A 27,457-nucleotide genomic window follows, 5' to 3' on the forward strand; every position below is an offset into this window, starting at 1 on the left:
GAAGATAAGTTATACCGTAAACTATACAATGGATTCATATAATAAATGAGTAATTGACTATATATGTTATGAGAGGGTGGAGAAGCACGTTCATGTTTATATACCTACTTACCGAGTAAGGAAGTAAAATTTGGGTTAAATAAACATCTTAGCAGATCACGTATATGACATTATACAATTTGACTAATTCTCATCTTATACTATACTACTACGTGATCTGCTTAAATATTCGTTATAAAAAAAAAATCTATATTCTTCCGTATATGGTTTTACACTTATATAATTGGAAAACGGATCTAAACATACTCTTACTTGATCTGCTCAAATATTCGTTGTAAAAAAAAGATCTATATCCTTCCATTATTACAATTTTACACTTATATTTGAAAATCGGATCGAAACACACTCTTGTTAATAGAAGTAAAGAAGTGAATACTAATAGATCCCGTTCTACACTAAATTTGTGTAAAATTGGCTCACCCTGAGTATTTTTGCAATTCCAATGCTGTCATCACCATGTCAAAGATCCATTAAGACTGCAAAAAAAAAAAAAAAAAAAAAAACTAGATTCAAGTAATGATAATACATCTACGTAAAGCAATACTTGAACAAATCAATATATCATGCACACAAATTAATAAGGGTGTTGATTTACGCAGTACAAATTTTACTCATCGTAGTACACTTTGACCATCTTACCCTTGTCATTTTTCCCTCCCATCTCACGCATGTACTACGTCAAGAAGAAAACGAGAAAAAAAAAAAGCAAACTCTCAACAACACCACTATCACCGTTGACAACTATTTACCACCACCGTTGACCACCCTCCACCACCGCATATTCCCATTGCACGATCACCCTTCCCGTACCTACCGCCGGCGACCACAAGGCTGCATCCCGACGCAACTTTCCCCTGAAGCAAACATTATTCTTTTCTCGCTGCTTTACATCTACACCGCCCTCCGCCTGCGCCACCGCCCTTCGCCTGGGCTACCACCCTCCGCCTGCGCCACCACCCTTGCCTACATCACCCATCCCTAGTCGTACTCCACCCACGCCTATCCCACCACCACCAAACAACCCAGTGAACATAATTTGTAATCAAGACGAACCCTAATTTTTTTAAAAAAAAGTCCAACAAAATGATAGAAACGAAATATAATCTATCCATAATCATGCAATTAACAATTATAAACTAGCTCTACACCCAAATTAACATTTCTAATCGAAGAAATTGGTTGAAATCGAGAGGTTTTTGCCTTTTTGGGTTTACAATGGAGAGATTATGTTGATTTTTAGTTAGGGTATACAAATGGAAAAAAAACGTGTAAAAATTACTACATTAAGTAAAATGTGTACTGCGAAAATAAATTCCGATTAATAATTAATAATAATAACTATTCCTACAAAGAAATAACACATAGATAAAAAAGAAAAAGCTAATGCATGAGGGCATATCCAAATAGTCTACACAATAGAACATGCGTGAAAATTTGGAGGGTACGCATATATTTATATGTGCATATAAATAGAATTTGGTAATTAAATATACATAGTCTTCTAATTGTGGTATAATGGCATGTAAATAGGATTGTAGAGTTGTAGTGATGCTAGAGATATAGTTTTATTTTATGTAGTCTTATTTTATCTCCTCCTATACTCAATATTATATATCTGATCCCAATTCTTTTTTTAATTAAAGTAGTTCGGAAAAAGTGGACTCTCTAAAATCACTCGAAAAAAGCTTCCTTTAATAATATAGATAGAAGATAGATAGATATAAGATGGGCAATGGTCCTCATCAACATACATTCCCAACAAAGTTGACACTCTAATCTTTGTGGTGCAATCCAGACTATGTGCGACAAAAAAGATAACATGATCCATCTCATCTCATACATCTTACTCCCTCCGTCCAAGTTATTTATTTGCCTATTCACTCAATTGTTTATTTTTCTATTTTACGAATGTCTTTGATGAGCTATTTGATCCTCGAGACACAATTTGGTCAATTTGTCATCTAATAATAAGTAAACCCCTCCTCTTTCCTTGATCTTTATATCAAATCAAAGGTAAACAATGATCCGAACATAGGAAATATTAATAGAGTTGCATTATTAATTGCCAGTTTCTTAATAAAGCACATAAATTATTGTAAGCATTTATCTATATTTTGATAAAAAATCTAGATAGATCCTTAAAAAGAAAACAAATAGATATAAATATTGCCATTTTACATAGAAAAATACATGTGCTTCTAACACTTATTCCGTAGTCTAAATTATGAGACGATGATAGTAAAATTCAGTAGTTGATACTAACGCACTATATATATATATATTAGTGGCGCCAGATTAATTACTATCCTTATATTACTGCAATACTTCATATGGCCTCCGCTATAAGCTTCATCCACGATCTTCCGGATTCAATACTAGCGTCTTGGTCAATAAACTGATTCTGAAGTTTGTGTATCACGTCCTCATTGACCTGGAATGCTTTTGTAAGAACGTCACTAAAAATAGTTGGTGCAGTCCCGAACATGGCATTAGGAATATTAATTCGACCCGGATTTTGGCTACCAAAGCCGGCTACAGCCAACGCATCTGTCTTACCAATATTCAATTGAAAGTGTATTAAACCTTGAGGGAAAACCACGATGTCTCCCTTTTTAACGATGGCATCGTATAGCTTGTTGTTAGTTGTCACAAACCCGACGTATAGGGTCCCCTCTAAAACCGCAAAAATCTCCGAGCCGAGAGGGTGTATATGAGGCCCGTTTAGACCGAACGGGGCAATGTCGATTCGGCCTATGGCTATACCTAGAGTGTTTAGCGCTGGAAATAAAGCGTCGTTGATTAAATGTGCCGTTGCTCCTAGTGTGTTACTTGTGTTTCCGCGTATGTCAAACCCTTTGTACAAGAAATCTTGCATGGTCACGTCCTTGGGATTCTTGCAAAATTTTCCATTGACAAACACTGAAAAATAAATGAAACCAAGTTAGTATTAATAATGTTTTTTGACATGGTAATTATATTCAGGCTATAATTTTTAATTACTTAGGGTTTATAAGTCTTATTGTATGAACATATACATTCTCCGTAGTCCATACTAGTCATATTTTTCGTTAACTTTCCAAAACATTATGAAGTAAAAGTTTATATAGATGGAAAGTCAAATGAAGCGTAAATTCTCATTTTTAGACGCCATTTTCGTATGAAGCGATTCTTACGGACTATATGTGACCATTTAAAAGTCCCTAAAATAGTCACTTTTTTCCCTAAAAGAGTGACCATTTGTAAATGGACACATATAGTAGTACGTCCATCCTCAAGTTTTCAAACGAAAATAACCGTATAAAAGAAGACCTACTGAATATCAAGCGTGCATTCATGAAAATATTACTCCCGTAGTTTAATAATAATGAAAGAACAGGGCATGCACCTGAGGAATTATAATCGTCAGCACCAACACAAAAGTCCTGAAGAGGAGAAGGATCAGCTCCATTAACAACGTGAATAAAACTAACAAACGCCATGCAAAAACCAATCATGGCTAACATTATTGTATTCTTCTCCATATTAAATTATTATTATGTTAATATAAAATAAAATAAGTTGTTGTGATTATTAGTTCAGAAGGAGACTCATTTTTATAGTGGCAAGTTCCCTTACTTAAGAGGTAACCAACCACCAAATTTTGTACAACTATCATTATTATCATTTGTATCATTTGTGCAACTATCGTTATTATTATCACTGTATCATTTGTACGTCTAAAACGTGAATCACAAAATCTCATTTGTGACGGCACGTATCCGTCATTTTGGAGTGACGGATACCATTTTTCCTCACAAATGACCCAAATAGAGGAGAGAGAAACACATGGGGTGCTTCCCCCTTGTCCCCCCTATTCGTTTTGTGGGTGGCATTATCAATCACTTATCTCATTTGTGGCATTTTGACAGACTATCATTTGTATGTCTAAAACGTGAATTGCCTGCACCTTTGTTTGCTTATGTTTATGGGAGATTTTTTTTTATCTCGGACTTTTCTCAACCACCCCTGTTAATCTGTTATTATTAGCGGAGATTAATTTTTTGGTTGGGAGCTCCAGGCCGTATGATAGTTGGGGACCGGACCGTACCCTACGAATTACCACTTATTCACATTAAAATTAAAATAAATTATTTGGACTATTTTCTTCTTTTCAAAAAGTCGAAACTTTGTAGGTATTTTATGATCAAACGTAACCACAATGATCCAAATTCCCAAATTAGTTTTTTACAACTTATGATAACTTGTTTTCCAAAAGTGGTCACATTTGACTGTAAAATGGTCTCAAAATGCCATTTTTTTATAAAATACCAAAATGGCCCGTCTTAAGAAGACCAACTCTAAACTTAATTGTTTTATAGTGGAGTAAATTTTTACAACATTATTATGAATAAGAGGTATTCGCTATTCATATTAACATGCCAAGAAAGATTGTCATATTTATAGCGAACGGTTAATGCCCAGGGGCGAATCTATAAGGGTGATGGGGGTGAACTCTCACCCTCATTAATTTTAGAAAAAAAAAAAATTAAAACAATTAAAAAAACTATTACCAATTGTATTTTAGTGATGAAGATGAGCAGATGATAGAGGAGATGCAAGGATTTTATTTTATTGATCGTTTTCTGGGTTTGGGTCGCGACTTTTTGTAATATTATTTATTGTTTAGTGCAGGACCGTCTCCGAGATTTCGGGGCCCTGTGCAGAATTTTGAAACTGGGCCCCGATACCACTATTATTTCCGTTAATGCTTGTATATAAATTTAATTTATTTTATTACAAGATCTATTTTTGAATGTACGGGAACGATAGTTCATTTCTTTCATATTATTATACAAATATAACGTAAATATTCTATTAATATGGTTTTCTAGACAACTTTGCGTATTAGAAAGAAAAAAAAGATTCAAGAAATAAAGCAAACATGCTTAAATGATGTTAAACTAACAAATATGGGATATAGTCATAACTCCGTCATTAAATGTAATCTTAAAATTTAAAAAAAAAATCAAAAAAAGTGTAGTTATGGAGAATTGAACCTGGATGCATGAAGATGGAAAGCCCAAAAAAAACACATGCTAAACCATTGTGCCAGTGTATATTTCATTGAATATTAACCTCACTAATTACCATATATTCTTAATTTAACTTTATTAGGCCCCCAAAAATCGGGGCCCTGTGCGACCGCGCGGCCCGCACACCCTAAAAGCCGGCCCTGGTTTAGTGGTGGGACCGTGGAGATGTGGCTTATGGGTAGACAAATGGATCGTGTTTTTTTTTTAACTAGGTATTCGGGCCTTTTCGAACTAGCTTTATTTAGTATTAAAATTTATTTTCAATTAATAAAACTATTTAAAGTTGAATAATCATAAATTTATCATTAATATATTTTTTTTATAACATATCTTAAAGTTACGATCAAATAAATTATGAGACAAATTCACTATTCCTGCTATTTATATTTTACTTAAATTGATTAGCTAATTTTTTATCATAAAAACCGTGCAGATCAAATTTGTGCATATTGTGAGCATTTCAATTTTATGAATATATCCAAATAAAAGATTAATTATATCCATTTATAGTTCAAGATACAGCTATAGAATAGACTATAATAATAAACCCTAAGTATTCTTAAACTTTACGCGGAAAAATTTGGAGATTCACCTATTACTTTAGTAGATAGGGGATTACTACATCGACCGAGGTTTTTATCATACTATTAAGTATTAATAACGTTGTTTTACCCATATTAAACATAATATAACATTAAAATATATATAAATAAAAATATAGCCAAAAAATCTTGTAAAACAAAAATCGACCGCGACGAGCATTTTGGTCCGCGACAAGTGGTTTGGGAGCGATTGCATGCCACCGCGATCGCGACCGATACCGAGATTTAAAACCCTGACACCCGTCACCCCCGTTCTATAAATCCTAGATTCGCCACTGGCTGTGTGGTCTACCTCCTGAAAGAGAGGACGACTGATGAACCAATCCGTGAATAACGATATTGTTAATCAGATTACTAACATTCCAGTGCCACATAATGATATTCCGGATACCCTCATTTGGGGGTTGTCCGTAGATGGAAATTTCTCTACCAAAACAGCAACTTGGTTATTATGTAAGGATTTGTCGTCACTTCCCAATCAAAAATATAATTTATAAACCTAATTAAAAGTAGTATTTATTCGGGTGTCGAACACAAAGATGGCGGGGGGTGTATACTTAGTCCGTTTAAGTCCTATTTTAGTCAAACAAAAGTAAGAGGTTGATTAAACTGTAAACTAAGATGCAATAAGGTATAAAATTTAAACTAAATGAAATTGTTTTTTTAATTAATAAGGGGAGGCTAAGGTCTTTGGGTTCACAAAGGGTAATTAGGGGAGAAACAAGGTCTAACAAGAGAAGGGTAATAATAGTGGTCAAGAGTTTAAGACTAACTAGTATTGGTGCCCGGCTTCGCCCGGGCTACCTCTACTTACCATTAACTTTTTTTTTCATTAAATAAAATTACTTAAAGTTGCATAACCCATAAATTCATCATTAATATATTTTTTTATAAAATATCTTAAAATTACGATGTAATAAATTTTGAGACAAATTCACTACTCCCGCTATTAATATTTTACTCTTATTAATGAAACAATAGTAATAACATTTCACACGCTTGCCCGTAATCATTGTTAATTTCACTACTCCCTCCGTAATTATTGTTATTCTTGTCACTCTTTCGCATTAATATTGATAATTTCACTAATACCGCCGTAATTATTGTTATTTTCACTATTTCCGCATTAATATTAATTATTTCACTACTCCCGTTGTTTCTACCACTCCCACTAATCTCGTTGATAATATTGTTACTTTTATTATTCAAATGAGTGATTACTATCATATAACTATATCCAATGATACTTCAATTCTTTTCTTTACTTGTGAAATTACTTTCACTACTTAGACATGCAATTTTAAGAGGATTATATATTTATATAAATATATTACATATATGCATTAAATCAAATCGAAAGAATTATGCAATATTATATATTATGGAATCTAACTTGAATTATTTATAACCTACTTATTATATTTTTGTATGCTAAATAATTAATATATCTATATATCTAATAAACTATAAAGTTTAATAAAATTGTATAGATTTTAAATTTAATATATAATTTTATGATGATAATAATTAATACCATAAGTGTGCATGTTTATACTAATTAATTATTTTATTTTAAGAAAATTGACTATCTTCTAGTTTTCTATAAATATTTAGCAAAATTACCAGACATCTCCTTTCTTTTACTCTCCTTGAAATTGACCATCTTAATTAATTATTTTATTTTAAGGAAATTGACCATCTTAATTAATTATTTTACTTTAAGGAAATTGACCATGTTTAGGAAAATTACCAAACTTCTATATAATTTAATTTTAACCCAAACTATATAATATTTGCATTGAGATCCCTAAATCGGGTCCATCACACGGTGTTAGTGATTTAAAACTATATAGTATAATTAATTTGTATAACTTTATTTAATTACATTGAAGTCCCTTGGTTTCTGGATTTAATATATAGTATTGATTTCTTAGTCACCTTAAGAAATATATGGCCGTATAGGCTAAGGTCAACTTAAGCAAAAAAGTTGTTACAATTAACGATATAATTAGTAAAAATATAATTTAAAATTTTAATATCCTCTCAGATCTGGACAGATATCCAATCATCACCGAGAATTAATTTGGAGCAAAAATTTCCTAAGAACTATCTACCGGCCGCCATTTCATTTTCGGAAGGTGGCAATGATAGGCTACCATTTAATTTCCGTTACCACAAGTTCGTTTTTATGGCCAAATTATCATCATAATATCATAATAGAACGTAGCCTTGAATCGAATCGCCAAATAAATTATTTACGATAATAACAAATTCATAATTGGAATAATGGGCTAACATCCATTCACAACAGATTCCAATGAGCCTACACTTTCTCATAATCACCAATCAACAATCGTGCAAGTCCAGAAAAAACCTGATGTAATTAAAAGACGATTTGAAAGTTTATTACTATGGAAATAAATTTTACATAAGATAAAATTCGAGTCAACTAAACAAACTTGGTCGGGTCGCTCCCTACCTATGTGGGTGTCGGGTCGGATCCATGTGGGTCAAATGAGGTCAAACACACGTGGATCAATTCGGGTCAGACCCATGTGGTTTAAGTCGGGCCAGACGCATATATTAGGGTTAGAACCATTAATTTCAACTCGATTCAGCTTGACTCAATTGTTTCGGGTCAAGTAGGACCCGAGATTAATTAATTTCACAGATCACTTTACGAAATTATAACATTTCATAAATTAATTTATTAAAATTACAAGTAAAAAATCCTATTTACTTAAATTAATTAATTTAAAATTCCATATGTGAAAAAAAATAAACAATTGCCAATCAACAAGAAAACTCAGATCTGAGTATTGAGAGCATTAAATGTCGATGCTCTTATTCAAACGCCCGATCAATTACAGGCGAAAACGGCAAGAGAGAGAAGTAAAACGTTTTTCACTAAAAAACATACCGATAATGTCAGTAATGTCTTTTCTCAATTGAATCCTCCTACTACACCACTTAGCTCCACCACTACAGGTATATATCTATCTCTATTTGTTATATATCATAGTTAGTAATGCGCGTTAACATTTTAATTCATAATTGTTTATAATAACGTGATTTAGGAGGTATATGTAGTCTAACCGACGTTGTTGAGCGATTGGTAAGAGATCTATGTGTCGAGTATGCTGAACCTTTAAATGAAATTCTTCCTTCTATAACTCCAAATGAAGAAAGACCAGGTCGTTATGTAATAAACTTATCTTATTCACGTGGAGACTGTTCACAAACTCAAGAAAACTCATCCGTTGACTTTAATTAATGACGGTAAGTATATTTTAAATATTTTCTTCGGTATTTTGTGTTAGTAAATAATTGAATTTGTACATAATAATTATTATGTATAAACTTTTAACGTATAATTTTAATATATTATATATCATGTTATAACACCGAATTCGTACATTAATATCACGGATTTAAAACATGTGCAAGTGTTAAACCCTTATATGTTTTGTACGTGTTTTAACCTGTTATCATTATAAAACAAATAGAGTATAAAATATTCATGTATTTTGATTTACATTTTTAAATGTTAATAATTATATCAATGATCTTAAAAACATATCCGTGCAATTTTGCACGGGTTGAAAACTAGTAGTTTTTAATATTTATTAGTCTTTTTGTAATACTACTATCTCATAGAACTATTATTATACTCGTATTATATACTCCCTCCATTCCTCTTTACGATATTAGTTAGGAAATTTTGTCTTTTTTATATTGTTTTTCTCACCTCTTAGTTTTAGGTTAATAATTTTTTGTAATATTTCGGTATTGTGTAAGTGTAAGGCTAATGATTTTACAACATACTTGGCATGACCATTCTAAATAATTAACTCGATAACAACACACCCGAAAATGACTCCGCATCTCACCCGACTTGAACTCTTAAAATTCTAAATGACATGATCCAACTTGACCTAACATGCGCCCGACTCGCGCGACTTGAACCCGTTTGCTAGGTTTACTTGTAGGCATGAGTACTTGCATGGATACAGAGGTTCGACTTTAAAGTTACCGTTAACTAATGATGGTGGAATTCTGGATAAAAGAACACATATAACTATATAAGAAAGGTTGGGCATGAGTTTTTAACATAATAAAGCATCTGGTTTTACCTAATTTGGGTATTAAATTTGTCGAACAAATATAACATTCTAAAAGAGCAAAACCACCTTAAATGTCAAAACGACACTGAAAAACCGTTAAGAATAATAGATAAATATCATTACTATAATAATTGATAAATAAATACCGCGAACAACGATAACAAAGAAATAATGAATCCGAGTGATACGAAATCCAACTGACTTCATAAGTGACCTGAGTCGTGTTACTCAATAGGCATTGTGTCCCGAAATTGATAAAAAAAGAACCTATGGTTTCAATAATATAATACAGTACAAAGTATGTTGGCTAATATTATGAGTTCAAGTCCTGTTTGTCAATAAACATGATTATATGATTTTCTTATTGGAAAATATATCAATATCTCAAATAAAAACCATTGGTTCACCCTGCATTAGAATGAAGAAAAGTAAAAGAAATAAAAAATTATAATTAATGAAGTTTATGGTTTCTGTGAAGCGGTTAATCTCCCTTAAAAACGGGTCAAAGTAACATTCCACATGTTAGTTTGAGAGTTTTCAAGGTTGGATCTCGGAAGCAAAAATAATACAATTAATTTCATAGCTTGTGTGAGATAAATACCAAACATTATTAAATATAAAAATCGTAGACCATTATAAGAATGGTCCCAAATCACAATGTAGTGTCAAACAATATTAAATAAACGAAATATGTTGTCTTCCAACAAAATATCTGAAAAACATGGAAAATAATCGTTAGAAAAATACTAACTTGATTAAGAACTCAATAGAGTATAATAGAACAACATGAGAAATTAACTCATACTACCAAAGACAAATTAAACAAAAACGTAGTCATACACATTAATTTGCAATTTGAAATATATTGTTCAGTGTATTTATAAAATTTGTTTTCCAGGTTTGTACGTAGGGTTTAAATAATACAAAAATCTTAGATGTTTTCAAATAGAGGAAACTGAAACGTTGTTAACTTCTCAATCCTTGTTAGTAAAACTTTATCCCAATAAGAAGATATATATTTTAAAGAAAACTTTATCCCAATAAGAAGATATATATTCTAAAGATATATTTTTATTTTATTTTTATTTAGTGTTTTACAAAACTTGGAGACTCTCTCGTTGCCTGAAAAAAGCTTCTTTTATATATATACACTAGTTGGAAAGCCCGTGCGATGCATGGGGCTCCTATTAGGATTATTTGTAAAAATATATTTTTAAGTTAACAAAAAAGTTCAACTATATTTAAACATTGATGAAAAAAAATTCATCGTTGTCATAGTTGATTGATGAATTATTAGTGACCGTAAAAATTTGACATTCAATAGTATTTATAACATCAAGTGATTTAGTTATAATATGTACTTTGTTTTTCTTTGTCGCAAGCACAACCGGGTTTTTAATTTAATAAAAACGCTCTCTCTGTAAAGATAGTGCAACTTACCAAAATGAATCCTTAATAACGAAGACAGACCTTTATGAGTCTTGTAATTATATTAACCTACAACAACTAAATAAAACTTAATGATGTTACGTAAAACAATCATCATAATTATATATAGTGTGTTCAAAGAAAATGTTAGATCTCTTAAACATAATTTTACCTTGATTATATATATATATATATATATATATATATATATATATATATATATATATATATATATATATATATATATATATTTACAATTAAGAGTATTTGCTCCTTATAAACTTCTCGCAACATCAAATTCAAACTGAATTCTATTAGAATTATTAGTCTCTAAAAAACAATCAAAAATATCTGTGATTCTACAAAAAATTCACGGGGCAACATCATTTATTAGTTTTATGACATCATTTAAAATCGTTGACTTACCAAGTTAGTATTTTATGCATTACCATGGTCTGTTAATATAAAACTATTAAATTTAGCAAAAAGTCAAACCATGCTGAAAATGAGAGCAAACAAAATGTTGGGAGTTGATTTAGATGAGGAGTGATTAATCATCAGTTCCCCTCACAAAAGCGCAACAAAAATGTTGGCATTTTGTATTGACTATATCAGTTGTATAACATTCACATATAATTGGATTGTAGCGTTATTATTCTTATAATCTCGCGCGTCATCGGTTTTTAGCAAAAATAGTCTCCCTTGGATGACGTTGTTCTTCACGCTTCTACGTAAAGGTGGCCATTAATAAAAACTGGTTTCAGGCACATAAATTCCAACATGATTAAGTGATTGCCCCTGACTCTTATTTATTGTCTGGCGTAGCATAGCCTCAATGTATATTGTCTCTGCTTCAGAACGAAAGGAATCATTGTATCCGAGAAAGTCATTCTTATGCTCAGTTCATACATTTTGCCAACTTTGAAACCCGTAATTATCTTCCTTTCTATTTTAAATTTCCCAAGACGATTGATAATAAGACAATGTCTCTTTAGATAGTCCTCTTATGGAGTTGATTGTAACACCCCCTCATACCAAGGTGCCTTACCAGGACTACCCTACCATGAGAGTGCGTTACCATCTCGGTTGCCCGAGGTTAGTACATATCAAAAGCGTCTGAACTGAGCACATTTATTAAAGTAATGTAAAATGCAAAGTTTACAATATCCAAAACCAAATACTGTCTAATGAAATACAACTTCAAAGTCTTAATAATAAAAGAAAAACTCGCTAGGACTCAGACAGTGATGCTATGACTCGTGGTGGCAATTCTCCCAAGATAATCCCCAAGCTCTCACTAGCAAAACCTGTCAAGCCTGCTCACCATCCCCGAATGGATCACCGCAGATTCCACAAACAACAACGGGGTCAGTACTATGCAACAAACAAGACAAACAAATGCAATACTCGTCTGATCATCATCAACTCCCAATCACCCAATCTCACATAGTAACCGACTACACACTAAAGTGTGTAGCCCTGCCAGATTACCCATCGCAACAGGTAATCCTCGCCGCCAGTGGGTGACCGCAGCCGATCCCACCTAGTCCAGCTCCTCACGAGCGACAACGATCCCTGTCCCTTAATGTGCACATCCCCTCCCGTGGCGGGTTCCACGGAGGGCGAACTAGGGTGTGAAGCCACTCCCGCAAGTGACTCCACCATAATCACAATCACATGACATTACTGTCATCTCAATCCCCTCACACCAATACTGTCAAAACAATCTCCATACTACGATGATCAACAGACAACGATAATTATAACAACATGTCATGTAAAGCACAGTAAACTGAGTAGGGAAACCCTACCTTAGCAATCACAGCAGTATGCAAGCACGGACAATCAAAAAGGCTCCTCTACGAAGTCTTCTCCTATACAATGATCACACAACACAATTACACTTTGTACAATTCCCGACATTCCCTTCCCATATAAATGTACAGTAACCCACAAAGATGCAATAATTGCAAAGATAGAACTTACCAACAATGCAACAAGAACTTATACGCAAGAATCTCCGCAACTATCCACACAAATATGCTACGAAATGCTCAATGAAGGGATTAGGGAATGATTTGGGTATGATTAGGGTAACGTAGAAATGATAATGCTGTGAAAAGTGATATTAGAAACTGACGCGGAAATATAAAATACCCTAATCACTCTTTAATCAAACCGTCAAAATATAACTTCGCCAAACCGGACACTCGGTCGAGTGCAACAACACTCGGCCGAGTGTCCAATACTCGGTCGAGTATTCACTATACTCGGCCGAGTATTCCTCGGCAGAACCGAAATAACACGCACTAAGAGCACTACTCGGCCGAGTAGGCTCTACTCGGTCGAGTAGGCTCCAAAGAAGATCCGTAGTGTTACAATCTTTCCCCCTAAAAAGAACTTCGTCCCGAAGTTCACACTCTACTACACACAAGCACAACACCACGACACAAGACTCTAACAATCACATGAGACAACTCCAACAATCACATGAGACAACTCCAAGGAACTACACAAGCATCACAACAAGTTACCCCAAACGCATCTCCCGACACGAATCAAACAAAGCAAAGAAAACACAAAACACTATCGCGACCATCTCCTACCCCCTAAAAAGACAACGGTTACGTCCCCGTAACCAAACATACCTGATCAAAAAGGTTAGGAAAGCGGTCTCGCATAGCTTCCTCGGGTTCCCATGTGGCTTCCTCCACATTATGATTAGACCAAAGAACCTTGAGTAAGACCGTCTCACCCGTCCGGGTCTTACGAACCTTGCGATCAAGAATCTCCTTAGGAATCTCGGCATAGGACAAGGATTCATCAAGTTCGATGTTCTCCATCTCGAGGATGTGCGACGGGTCACTCACATATTTCCGGAGTTGAGACACATGAAAAACATTGTGCACTCTATCCAAAGCGGGTGGTAAAGCTAACCTGTAGGCTACCTCGCCAACACGGTCCAGAATTTCATAAGGACCTATAAACTTTTGGCTTAGCTTACTCTTTTTCCCAAACCTCATAACACCTCGCATAGGTGACACTTTCAAAAGCACCTTGTCACCTACCGCGAACTCAATGTCTATGCGGTGTAAGTCGGCGTAGCTCTTCTGACGATCTTGAGCTGCTCTCATCTTTTGGCGAATCAACTGGATTTGCTCAACCATATCTTGAACCAATTGTGGCCCTAAAACCACTGTCTCGGAACTATCATCCCAACAAATCGGGCTTCGGCATTTCCGGCCATACAAAGCTTCAAAAGGTGCCATCCCAATACTTGTATGATAACCATCGGTTGCCGGATGAAAAGCTGTACTCATCTTCAAAGTTGTACCCATCAACTCTTGCAGTTCTTGCCAAAACTTTGATATGAACCTCGCATCACGATCGGAAACAATATCTTTCAGAATACCATGTAACCGAACCACATGCTTTCGGTAACCCAATGCAAGCTGCATCTTGGACCAAGTATCCTTCATGGGAACAAAATGGGCTGATTTGGTTAACCGATCCACAATCACCCAAATCATGTTGTTACCTTGTTGCGACCTAGGTAACCCCACAATAAAGTCCATGGAGATCGACTCCCACTTCCACTCGGGCACTGTCAGAGACTGAATCTTACCTTGAGGTCTCCTTTGTTCACCTTTGACCCTTTGGCAGGTCAAACATCTAGCCACAAACTCAGCTACATCTCTCTTTATGTTCGGCCACCAAAAAGTCTTCTTAAGGTCTCTCAGAGAGCTTGTCACCACCCGGTGAACCGAATAGGGAGTGCAATGAGCCTCGAGACAAGATCATTCTCCTTAACTCGCATCGTCGAACACACCATCTCCCATCAAAACGAACACTCCCATCTGGATGTATAGAGAACCTGGAAGCTGCTCCACTCTCTACCTTTGACTTCCACTCCTGGATCTTAGGATCAAGCTCTTGCTTACTTTTGATGTTTTCATACAACTCTGGCTCGATCGTCAAATCCCCGATGGTATTCCCCTCTCGAATCATAAAGATCCCCAATCCAGACATCTCATCTCTCAACTTCAGCAAGGACATAGCTGTACATAGCGAATGAACGCTCTTCCTACTCAAAGCATCTGCGACAACATTAGCTTTACCCTCGTGATAGATGATCTCCATATCATAATCTCCAATCAGCTCCATCCACCGCCTCTGTCGCATGTTAAGCTCCTTCTGAGTGTAGATATACTTTAGACTCTTATGATCGTGAACACCTTAAAAGTTGCGCCGTAAAGGTAGTGCCTCCAAATCTTAAGAGCGAACACAACCGCACCCGACTCCAAATCATGAGTAGGGTAGTTCTCCTCATATTGCTTCGGTGCCTCGAAGCATAAGCTATCACTCTCCTCCCGCATCAAGACACAACCCAAACCGTTCTTTGAAGCGTCGGTATAGACCTCAAAGTTCTCACAACCCTCTGGCAAGGCTAGGATAGGAGCTGTGGTCAAGCGTTCTTTTAAGGTCTGAAACGCCGTTTCACAACTCTCATCCCAAACAAATCTGACTTCTTTCCTCATCAAGGATGTCATAGGCCGTGCTATGGTAGAGAAATCCTTCACAAACCTCCGGTAGTAGCCGGCAAGGCCTAAGAAACTCCGAATCTCAGCAACATTCTTCGGCGATTCCCACTTGGTAACGGCCTCAATCTTACTAGGATCCACAGATACCCCCTTCTTGGATATTACATGGCCTAGAAAAGCCACTTCCTCTAACTTAACTCACACTTGGATAACTTGGCATAGAGCCGATTTTCTCTCAAAGTCTCAGAAACTAACCTCAAGTGCTCTTCGTGCTCTTCTTTAGTCTTGGAATAAACTAGGATATCGTCGATGAAAACAACCACAAACTTATCCAAAAACGGTGTGAAGATCCGGTTCATCAAATCCATAAAAGCTGCTGGCGCATTGGTCAACCCAAAAGGCATCACTACATACTCGTAGTGACCATAACGAGATCGGAACGCAGCTGTTTTAGGAATATCCTCGTCTGCTATCCTCGGTGATGATACCCCGATCTCGATCAATCTTAGAGAATACACCACTCCACTTAGGCCGATCGAACAAATCGTCAATCCTCGGCAACGGATACTTGTTCTTCATCAGAACCCGATTGAGCTCTCTGTAGTCAATGCACAATCTCATACTCCCATCTTTCTTCTTTACAAAAAGAACTGGAGCTCCCCACAGTGACACGCTAGGCCTGATATAACCCTTGTCTAACAACTCATGTAACTGCTTCTTCAACTCAGCCAACTCTTTAGGCGCCATACGATAAGGTGCTTTAGATATAGGACCCGTTCCCGGCTTAAGCTCCACGCTGAAATCGACATCCCTCTTGGGAGGCAAACTCGGTATTTCCTCAGGAAATACATCTTCAAATTCTTTCACCACGGAAACCTCAGAAGTTGTCGGCGGCTCTACTCGGTGATCTCTCACATGACAAAGGATTAAGGGACACTTCTTCCTTAAACATGACTTTAAAGTCATAACCGCTATAAACCTACACTTAGGCTTTACCACAAACCCTCTATAGGACACCTTAACACCCTTGGGACTCTTTAAAGACACTCTCTTCCATCGTCTACAATCTATCCCGGCATCATACCTACCTAGCCAATCCATCCCGACAATCACCTCAAACCCATCCTTAGGAAACTCTAACAGGTTTACTGGTAAATCTACCCCTCCAATCACCATAGATATTGTAACCCTACGGATTTTCCTTGGTGACTACTCGACCGAGTAGAACCTACTCGGCCGAGTAGTGCTGAGGGTGTGTATTGTTTTGGTTCTGCCGAGGAACACTCGGCCGAGTAAAGTGAACACTCGACCGAGTATGGGACACTCGGCCGAGTATACACTTACTCGACCGAGTGTCCGGTTTGGCGAAGTGTTATTTCGACGGTTTGATTAGGGAGCGTTTAAGATTTATTTTATATCCGCGTCAGTTTTCAAAATATCATTTCTACTTCATCATTCTTACGTAACCCTAATCTCTCCCTAATTACTCCTTAATCACCCCTTTGCTTTGTTGATTGCGAAACCTTCGAGTCCTTACGTACATTTCCTCATCCTACTTTTTGGTAAGTGTTATTCTATGTTGTTTGTATTCGTTGGGGTTCTTTTGTGTTTTACGGAATTGGGGAAATATGGGGATTGTGCAATGTGTAATTGTGTGATATGATTATGTTATAGGAGAAGACTTCGTAGAGGAGCCTTTACGAGTGTTCAAGTCCTTTCCCACTTTGTTGATTGCTAAGGTAGGGTTTCCCTACTCAGTTTACTGTCAATTGATTTGAGATTGTGCTTGTTGTAATTGTTGTTATTTGCTGATCATCGGAGTATGGGGATTGTTGTGACGATGTTGGTATGAGCGGATTGAGATGGCTGTGATGTCATGTGATTGTGATTGTGGTGGAGTCACTTGCGGGAGTGGCTTCACACCCTAGTTCGCCCTCCGTGGAACCCGCCACGGGAGGGGATGTGCACATTAAGGGACAGGGATTGTTAGTCGCTCGTTGATGAGCTGGACTAGGTGGGGATGGGCTGCGGTCACCCATCGCGGCGAGGATTACCTGTTGCGATGGGTAATGTCGCGGGGCTACACACTTCGGTGTGTAGTCGGTTCTTGTGTGAGATCGATGATCACCGGTTGTATTGTTGTTGTCTTGTATTGATTGAGTAGTCTTGACCCCGTGTTGTTGTTTTGTAAAACCTGCGGTGATCCATTCGGGGATGGTGAGCAGATTGTGACAGGTAATGCAGATGTTTAGCTATGGGACAGTCATGGGGAGTCACCACGTCAAGTCTAGCTTCCGTTGTTATGAGTTTAGATGTCTTGGATTTCATTTGTATCGAGACCTTGTACGTTTATTTTGAGTTGGTCTGAGATAATGTAATCTTTAACTTATATACTTTGATAAATGTTGTTTGGAAATTGTAACTTTGATATACTAACCTCGGGAACCGAGATGGTAATGACCTTTCATGTTAGGGTAGTCCTTGGTAAGGTACCTTGGTATGAGGGGGTGTTACAAAGTGGTATCAGAGCCGACGATTCCGGCACCTAAAACTAATGAACTCAATGAACTTAGGGAGTCTAAATAAAATGAACCCGGGGAGAGTTGTTTGGAGCTACCGCAAAGACTTGGGAGACGTCCCGGAGTCGCACTAAGGCCCTTACGATCTCAAGCCGGTCACATGGGGGGGAAACTGTTGTATGTTTGAGTTATGTGTGTTTGATATCTGTAGTTTGAATCTTGTGCATGGTTGGATTAAATGAGGAAAGAAGTGGAATATGGTAGTAGTTGAAAGATGTATCGACGATTTGTTGATGTTGAAACTTTGAGCATGGAATATGTTGGCATGTTAAGTGTTGGAACATGGTAAAAGATGAAAAGTGAATTGTGAAATTGTATCTGGTTGATATTGAGCATGAAGAATGTGATCATGTTACCTGTTTAATACAATGTTGAGCATAAAGTATGGTAGTGGTACATGTGCATATGAATATGATGATTTTAATGCTTGATTGTTGGTAGAAGCATGTGATTAAGGTCATGCGTCCAGTATATGTAAATGTGGTGTTTAATTTTAATGTGAATATGATAAATGTTCAACTATGTACTGGTTTTTAGAAGCATTGGGTCGTTATTGCTTGTTTTATGCATGTTAAAGTTGTTTTGAAAAGAAATTTTTGATTTGTATACAAACCGATTTTGGAAGGGTTGTCTTAAAACTGTCATAAGTCGAGTTCTAGAAAAGATATTGCTGTGATTCCAAGTTGAGGTGATAGCTTGTCCTCTTACGATTCTAACGATAGGTCACACGCCCAGATTGACCAAGTAACGAGTGAGATATGATTGTTTTACGAAAACTGGACGGTCTTTGAGAATGCGCCTATACTCGACCGAGTAGTCCCTACTCGGCCGAGTGTCTTTTATACTCGACCGAGTATTCCATATTCGGCCGAGTAATCTTTCTGTGATAATACTTGTTTAGCGTCGGAGTCGTGAACTCGGCCGAGTAGTCTTATACTCGACCGAGTAAGGTCTACTCGGCCGAGTATTCCCAATACTCGACCGAGTAATCCTTCTGCGGCAATTGAGTTGCTTACGAGTCGAAAACTCGACCGAGTAATATAATTACTCGACCGAGTACCTTGTACTTGACCTAGTATGTTATGTACTCGGCGAGTACCTCGTTGGGCGGCCACTTTGAGTCGGTGGCTATGTTCTTACTTTTGTTTTGAGTCGGTGGCTATGTTTTTACTTTTGTTTTGAGCCGGTGGCTATGTTTTTCATTGTTTTGAGTCATAGGGTATATACACATGTATGTTTTGAGTCTTAACGCATTCTTTTATATGAGAGACGGTCTTGATACGTAAGTTACCGGAAGGTATGACAGGGAGAATGCCGGGTTATGAGAGATAAGTGTTGGATAAGGAAGACATGTGTTAATGTGGTTGTGAGAGATAGTGAAAAAAAAAAAAAAAAAAAAGGAAGAATGATGAGCTAATCGAGGTAAAGAGCATGTTTTGTGAGATATGATGAGTGAAATAGTCGTGTATTGAGTAGTATAAAAGTAAGTGTATATGGGCAAGGGTGATGTAAGTGCAAAGAAGCATGAGAATGAAAGATTGAGATGAGAGATACGAATAGTGACATTTCGGGATGTGTAAGGACTTATAGAGGGAGACGGTTAGCATTGTGTTGCTTAAGGATATATGTAATGAAAGGTTGCTTTAGAGGGATGGAGAAGAGGGTTATATAGTGAACTTAGATAGAGTTATGTCGCGACGTGGATTTGTAGATGGTGACCAAGTTTGGGAATTTGGAATTTTCACGATGTGAGCCTAGTGAGTAATTCTTTGGGCAGCTAACGTTATGAGATGAATTTTGGTTTCCTAGTGATGTAAAAAGGGAGATGCAATTGTTTGAACTTTAAACGTTGATTTTATGGATAGATTAGTGACAATTGGGAGTTATAGTATAATGAGAGAAGACCCATGGTAAGAAAGAGTGAGATGATATCGACATAAAATAATGGGGATTGAGTTTGGAGCAATGTGAAGGTAACCGGAGCACTTAAGAGTTAGACAGAAATAATGAAGAGTTGAATCATTAAGGGAGTTTGTCGAGGGTAAAAGAAAAGAATAGGGGAGTAAAACTAGGAACATGTTCACTGAGGATATATGATATAAAAGTAAGGAATCGTAGAGATGTATGATACTATCATGAGGATTTGAGTTACAGTTATATAGAAGTTCCAGGACAACATGATAATCATGAGTTTCGAGGAATTAAAGAAAGCAAAAGTTGGGTAAAGAATTTGCACGATATGAGATTTTGGTGGTGAGTCGGGTGACGATACGATTACAGATGAAATTGGAAATAGTGTTGAGGTGATTTTTGTTGATATATTTGATGTTTGTCGTTTGGGATGAGAACCAAAGGGAGGAAAAGGATTGTTATATTAAGAAGTGATAGTAAGAGAGTAGTCACATGAAAAATGTTGGTGTCATAGTATTGTCACTAGTGGTTGAGGATGATGTTATTTTGGGGAAGTTAGTTGTTCTAATGAGGTTGATTTTGTGAAGGTGATTAATGTTTGGTTGTGAGGATTTAAGGTATGGATATATGAGGTATTCGTTAGTAGTTGGGTACAGATGATATGGCTACGTTCGCCGGGTGGTGATAATTGTGTGTAAAAGAAGATATGTTATGAAGGGCACCTGAGTTAAGTCCGGATAAGAGGTATTCATTGTCAAGTGGTAACTTACGTAATCAGGATTGGCTATTTGGATGTGATTATGGGTCTTAGGAGTATGTAAATGTTTGTGTGAGGTTGTGACCTCACGAGATGCGGTATGGTGTGATAGTCATAAAGTTGTTATATGAATGTTTGCAATATATGTTGGATACGGTAACTTAATGGAATGATGATAAAAAAAAAGGTGATAGTTTGGGTGGTCTGACAAGACTGGTTATACTTGCATGTGTATTCATGATATAGGTTTAATCCATGAAAAGTATGGATGGTATGCATGAGATTCTTGTCTATTTATTCCGTATTATGTATGGTGTTGTGATCTGGTAAAGCAGTTTTGAGTAAGTTTGTTGTCCAAGATGTTATATTGAGTCAGTGTTTATGGGATTGTGTATGGCACGGTACTTACTGTTGTGATGCGGGTATTTTCGCACTGTGGTGCGGCTGTTGGTGGCAATGTTGCGATGTTGTCACCGGTTGTGGTGGAGTAGGTGAGATGACTATAATACGAGTTTTCGTAAGTGCATACCAGTTAAACATAGATTGTTGTTTTGTTTCTTTCTTTGTTCCTTGTGAGTTTTGGTTGAACATAAAGACTGTTGTTTTGTTTTGTTGATGTTTCTTACCAGTTTCAGTTTGGGAATGAGGGTAGAGTATGATGTGAAAGAGAGTTGTATATGTTTTCGTTGTTGTCATGGTATAGTGATATTCTGTTGATGGGACACAGTTGTGAGAAGTTATTCTGATAATTTTATCTTGTTTTAAGATGAGGCATCGGTAGTCATAGTCATGGCAAGTGATTCGTGGAATATGTGTTGTAATGATCCTGAAAGCGACAAGTGGTTCATAATCTTTTGTTGAGATAGTGAGTGCGGGATATTGGGAATTAGTGTCATGTTAGGTTATGTATGAGTTTTGCGGTAATGAAAGAAAAGAACTTGAGGATCTAGTGTGAGTGTACGTAACAAGTGTGGAGTGTGAATTATGCTTTTGGTGATATGAGTTTTATATAGTTTATATAAAGATATATGTCATGTTGCGGTAATGTGGAAGAGTTGAAGTTTTGGGTTAAGTTAAGGATTTTGAGGTATAGGTTAGGGGGTGTGACGAGTGAATTGAAGGATGAGAGTTGTTTAAGTAAGAGAGCCTAAGATATATGCATGGCGACTGTTCAGATTATAAGTGGTTATCTTTGACATGTGGTGGTGATGAAGATAATGAGAGGTATAACGAAGGATCTAGTATTAGTGAGTTACGAGGACGTAACATTTATCTTAAGAGGAGTAGGATGCGATAAAAGAGATTTTGATGGTTGTGCATATGGTAGTATAATTGGAAGTAGAGTGTTGGTGTAGTATAAAGGACGGATATTTGTGTTGATTTTATTAAAGGTCATGACCGTGCTTGTTGTAGTTCGATGTTTAGCAATGAGAGAATATTTCAACAGTGTTGACAGTGAATGATAATGATTATGAGTCTAATAGTTTTGACATTGGAAGATGATGTTTATGTGTTTGAGTAAACTTCGAGGACGAAGTTCGTTTTAAGGATGATAGAATGTAACATTCCGTTTTGATGATTGATCTTCTTTTGTGGATTGAGTGCTATTGAGTGTTATGGAAGTAATGTTATGGAGTCAGTATTGAGAGCCTATGCTATAGTTGAGACGATATCGTGAGCCATGTTGTGGAAGGAAGAGTAGTTTGTGGAGTTGGTGTTAAGTGTCCATGTTTTATAGGTTGGGTTGGAACTTTGCGGTCGTGTTTCGTTTTGTTTGTTGTTTTGCTTTGACTCGGGATAATGATTTTTGTGGTGACTTGTATAGTTCCTTGGTGTTGTTATATGTGGTTGGTGTAGCCTTGTGGCGTAGTGTTGTGCTTTATTTTATAGTAGAGTGTGAACTTCGGGACGAAGTTCTTTTTAAGGGGAAGATTGTAACCTACGGATTTTCCTTGGTGACTACTCGACCGAGTAGAAGAACCTACTCGGCCGAGTAGTCTTTGAGGTTGTGTATTGTTTTGGTTCTGCCGAGGAACACTCGGCCGAGTAAAGTGAACACTCGACCGAGTATGGGACACTCGGCCGAGTATACACTTACTCGACCGAGTGTCCGGTTTGGCGAAGTGTTATTTCGACGGTTTGATTAGGGAGCGTTTAAGATTTATTTTATATCCGCGTCAGTTTTCAAAATATCATTTCTACTTCATCATTCTTACGTAACCCTAATCTCTCCCTAATTACTCCTTAATCACCCCTTTGCTTTGTTGATTGCGAAACCTTCGGAGTCCTTACGTACATTTCCTCATCCTACTGTTGGTAAGTGTTATTCTATGTTGTTTGTATTCGTTGGGGTTCTTTTGTGTGTTTTACGGAATTGGGGAAATATGGGGATTGTGCAATGTGTAATTGTGTGATATGATTATGTTATAGGAGAAGACTTCGTAGAGGAGCCTTTCTGAGTGTTCAAGTCCTTTCCCACTGTTGATTGCTAAGGTAGGGTTTCCCTACTCAGTTTACTGTCAATTGATTTGAGATTGTGCTTGTTGTAATTGTTGTTATTTGCTGATCATCGGAGTATGGGGATTGTTGTGACGATGTTGGTATGAGCGGATTGAGATGGCTGTGATGTCATGTGATTGTGATTGTGGTGGAGTCACTTGCGGGAGTGGCTTCACACCCTAGTTCGCCCTCCGTGGAACCCGCCACGGGAGGGGATGTGCACATTAAGGGACAGGGATTGTTAGTCGCTCGTTGATGAGCTGGACTAGGTGGGGATGGGCTGCGGTCACCCACTGGCGGCGAGGATTACCTGTTGCGATGGGTAATCTGGCAGGGCTACACACTTCGGTGTGTAGTCGGTTACTGTGTGAGATCGATGATCAGCTGGTTGTATTGTTGTTGTCTTGTATTGATTGAGTAGTACTGACCCCGTGTTGTTGTTTTGTAAAACCTGCGGTGATCCATTCGGGGATGGTGAGCAGATTGTGACAGGTAATGCAGATGTTTAGCTATGGGACAGTCATGGGGAGTCACCACGTCAAGTCTAGCTTCCGTTGTTATGAGTTTAGATGTCTTGGATTTCATTTGTATCGAGACCTTGTACGTTTATTTTGAGTTGGTCTGAGATAATGTAATCTTTAACTTATATACTTTGATAAATGTTGTTTGGAAATTGTAACTTTGATATACTAACCTCGGGAAACCGAGATGGTAACAGCCTTTCATGTTAGGGTAGTCCTTGGTAAGGTACCTTGGTATGAGGGGGTGTTACAAATATACCCTTATATAACTTGAGACACGACACAGACTCCCCCGAAGGTATGAACACATCATCTTTTACAACCTCAAACTTGCCCAAACCCATAGACACAGCATGACTTTTAGACACAAAAGAATGTGTAGCCCCGGAATCAAACAAAACAAAGGACGGTACATTATTAACAAGAAAGGTTGATACCCGTCGTTGTGAGTACCAAAGATAAAATTTATAAACTCCTATTAAGACTAACCTAGGCTAGTGGTAACAGGGTCGATCCGCAAGGAGGCAGTTGTAAATTCTAGTTGTTTTATGATCAGTCAAAGGTAACAATTATGGGGGTTGGTTTAAATTGGTCTATAGCTAAAAGAAAGCAAAAGTAGTAAAGTAAGTGAAAGATTTAAACAAATAAAAGAAGGGTACTAGGATGATCGGGTCAATATAGCTTCGGCGGCAGCAAACTAAGTCGGTCTGAATCAAACACAGGTAAGGCGGGAAATAAGAGGTCCTCTCGGTCCACTCCTAACAAATAGCATCTCTCGATCTCGCTATAGGTCCCTAATGTCACTAATACTAACTTTCGTCCTGAAAAGCGACTAATGGTCTAAACTATACCTATCTCTCGATCTTAGCACAGTTTAGTCGATTTAATCGATGGTCAAATAACCTACCCTATCTTTCGATCTAATGGGTCGGTCACAAAATAGGTATCTAACTGGTCGCATGCATTCGATTTGTTAAATACGAGATTGAAACCAATTAAAACGAAGGATAACCTTACAAGGTCAGTCGATCGACCAACAATGTCGATCGATCGATCGACACAGCCGTTCATCCGTGTTAAATCTAATGCCGCCTATGCCATAAATCTCCTACATCCTAGCACTAGAGAATTAGCTACTCATGATGAAGGTAAAAACAACAATAAAACTCATGACAATTACGGAATTCATACTTAAAATAAATAACAATGATGATGAAACGATAACTGGCTTGGGAACACTAACTATCAATTCTACACTACAATGAAAGCGAAGCAATAAACTAAGATTAGGGCAGAATAAGTACCGAGAATTCCAGAGGAAAGATTTAGAACAAAGGCAGAAATTCCAATGCTAAAGTCGATCTATCAAACCCTAATTACTCGGAATATAAACTAAACTATTGTGATGTGAAACTTAATGTATTCTCTCATGCTAAAACTAGATGTTGGTGTTACGTTATATAGCAATAAATGCCACAACTTATTTCTAAAACCTAAAACTCACGGGCTTTGAGATTCACGACTTTCCAATTCTCGTCTGGTAAAGAAATCTGGTCGATCGACTAATCAGGCTGGTCGATCGACTGCTCCTCAGCAACAGTGGCTTCTGGATCCCGAGCATTGGTCGATCGACTGATGGGTCTAGTCGATCGACTGGCTGAGCTGCTAATTGACTTCTTTTAACTCGTGGACTTGTCTTTTGGGCCTTGGATTGCGCACCAAGCTCGTTCCTTAAGCAATTCCTTCACGTCATTTGTAATGCAGATTACTCGGGGGCGGATTTGGCTTGATTTCCCGTCGAATTCTTCACATTTCTGCAATAAAGTACAAAATACGGAAGTAGACGGAAATAGGGAGAAATGTAGCATAAACTAAACAAATGAGCTCTGAAATGCGTGTAAAAAGAGATGTAAAACATCATATAAATGACACGCATCAAATCTCCCCAAACCAAACCTTGCTTGTCCCCAAGCAAGAACTAGACTCGATCTAATGACCTAATGGAACGAGTTCAATCTCAGAGCGAAATGCAAACTGTAGAGCCTGAACCAGTTTAATGCACAACCAACAATCAATTAGTAATGTGAATCATGCAAACGAATTATAAAGTCGTTAAAAGGCTGCTGAACCGTTGACTGTAAAGACTTATCAAACTGGACTCTCACCGGTCACTCAAATCACTCAATAAGCGCAGGTGATATATATGTAAGATAGAAAGAAGTAAATTTTGTACAGACTCTCACCTAACTGCGACCTATGAAAACATGCCAAAGAATGAAGTATGAAAATGACCTCTACGACCGTACATACGCATTCCAACCAAACAGATGACCAATGACACATGCCGAGGTATATATGGGATATGTGAGGTATGGGTAAGAAGAGGCAAAACATATCATGGTAAAGTGGAGGTACAGGTGATCAAGCTAGTACCAAAACGGAACCGAGTGACAACATCCAACTTCTTGCTCAATGTCAAACGAAACGGTGCTATAACAAGCACAAAACTCACAATCTCCAGATGTAAAAATAATCAACTAACTCCCCATAAAATAAGAATAAAACATGGGAGCAAAAATCGCCAAGAGATAAGGATTAAAGTATGCGAATTGACCTTTTCTTTTTTTTTTCTTTTTCTTTCACGAACTTAGTCGATCGACTATATTGGGCAGTCGATCGACTGCCTTGAACAGTACAGAACTCTTTTTTGTTTTTCGAATCATTTTTTTCATCTTTTTCATTTTTCTTTTCTTCTTTTCATCTTCCCAACTTCATCTCAAAAGAGCAATGGCTACCAAAAACGAATAACAATCCCAAAAACCAGACTACTAGCTTGACAGAGGTAGGCTATATGTAGTATGTAGCAAATGGGACAAAAAGGATATTTTTGGCAGTGTGGAGCTTATGGGTAAAATGAGAAAAGAAAACCTCTACCACATGTGTCGACAGACCACAAACCGAATGCATACAGGTATTAAGTAGATCAAATTCATAATTATGCAAATTAAGGAAACATGTCTCATAAGGAGTAACTACTCACAATCCTAGATAAACCGGTCATGAATGACACCGGTTATAAGCTCTAAACCTCAGAAATATGATGTAGCTTGCCAAATTATCAAAGTCAAGTCTAGAGTTCAGCAAATAATTCAACGAAAACTCGTAGATATGCATTTACGATTCTACTAATAACATGTTAATTAAGCAAGGCTCAGGCAAAACAGGTGCAAAATGCAATATCATCCTAGAAATACTACCGTTCCGACTCGACCTATATGCTAAAATAAACGTGCATTTTATGGAAATTTTTGAAATTTTTCAATTTTTTTTTTTGGAATTTTGTATATATGGATGAAATGGAAT

At 36.9% G+C, this 27,457-nt stretch overlaps 2 protein-coding genes across 2 annotated transcripts in view; one reads left to right on the forward strand and one right to left on the reverse strand.

The window, feature by feature from the left end:
* LOC141633350 (uncharacterized) overlaps positions 1-24,228 on the forward strand; it is a 114,325-nt gene extending 90,097 nt beyond the window's left edge. Inside the window, exon 6 of the mRNA XM_074445864.1 lies at positions 23,505-24,228. Coding sequence (XP_074301965.1) covers positions 23,505-23,519 — 15 coding nt within the window. The 3' untranslated portion in view covers positions 23,520-24,228. The remainder of the gene's footprint in view (positions 1-23,504) is intronic.
* Positions 2,199-3,644, reverse strand: LOC141649066 (putative germin-like protein 2-1). The gene is made up of 2 exons (XM_074457782.1): positions 3,446-3,644; positions 2,199-2,979 (listed from the first exon to the last, which is right to left on the reverse strand). The coding sequence occupies exons 1-2, from the start codon at positions 3,579-3,581 to the stop codon at positions 2,387-2,389; spliced, it is 729 nt and encodes a 242-aa protein (XP_074313883.1). The 5' UTR covers positions 3,582-3,644; the 3' UTR covers positions 2,199-2,386.
* Positions 24,229-27,457: the final 3,229 nt, after the last annotated feature.

The sequence above is a fragment of the Silene latifolia genome, chromosome 1, assembly GCF_048544455.1.
Source record: "Silene latifolia isolate original U9 population chromosome 1, ASM4854445v1, whole genome shotgun sequence".
In the NCBI taxonomy this organism is placed as follows: domain Eukaryota; kingdom Viridiplantae; phylum Streptophyta; class Magnoliopsida; order Caryophyllales; family Caryophyllaceae; genus Silene; species Silene latifolia.

Bases quoted from the DNA above. Each gene is read 5' to 3' on its own strand.
- LOC141649066 (XM_074457782.1), bottom strand. From the start codon at position 3,581: ATGGAGAAGAATACAATAATGTTAGCCATGATTGGTTTTTGCATGGCG. The intron at 2,980-3,445 runs GTGCATGCCCTG...TTTATTTTTCAG, and splicing joins TGACGATTATAATTCCTCAG to TGTTTGTCAATGGAAAATTT.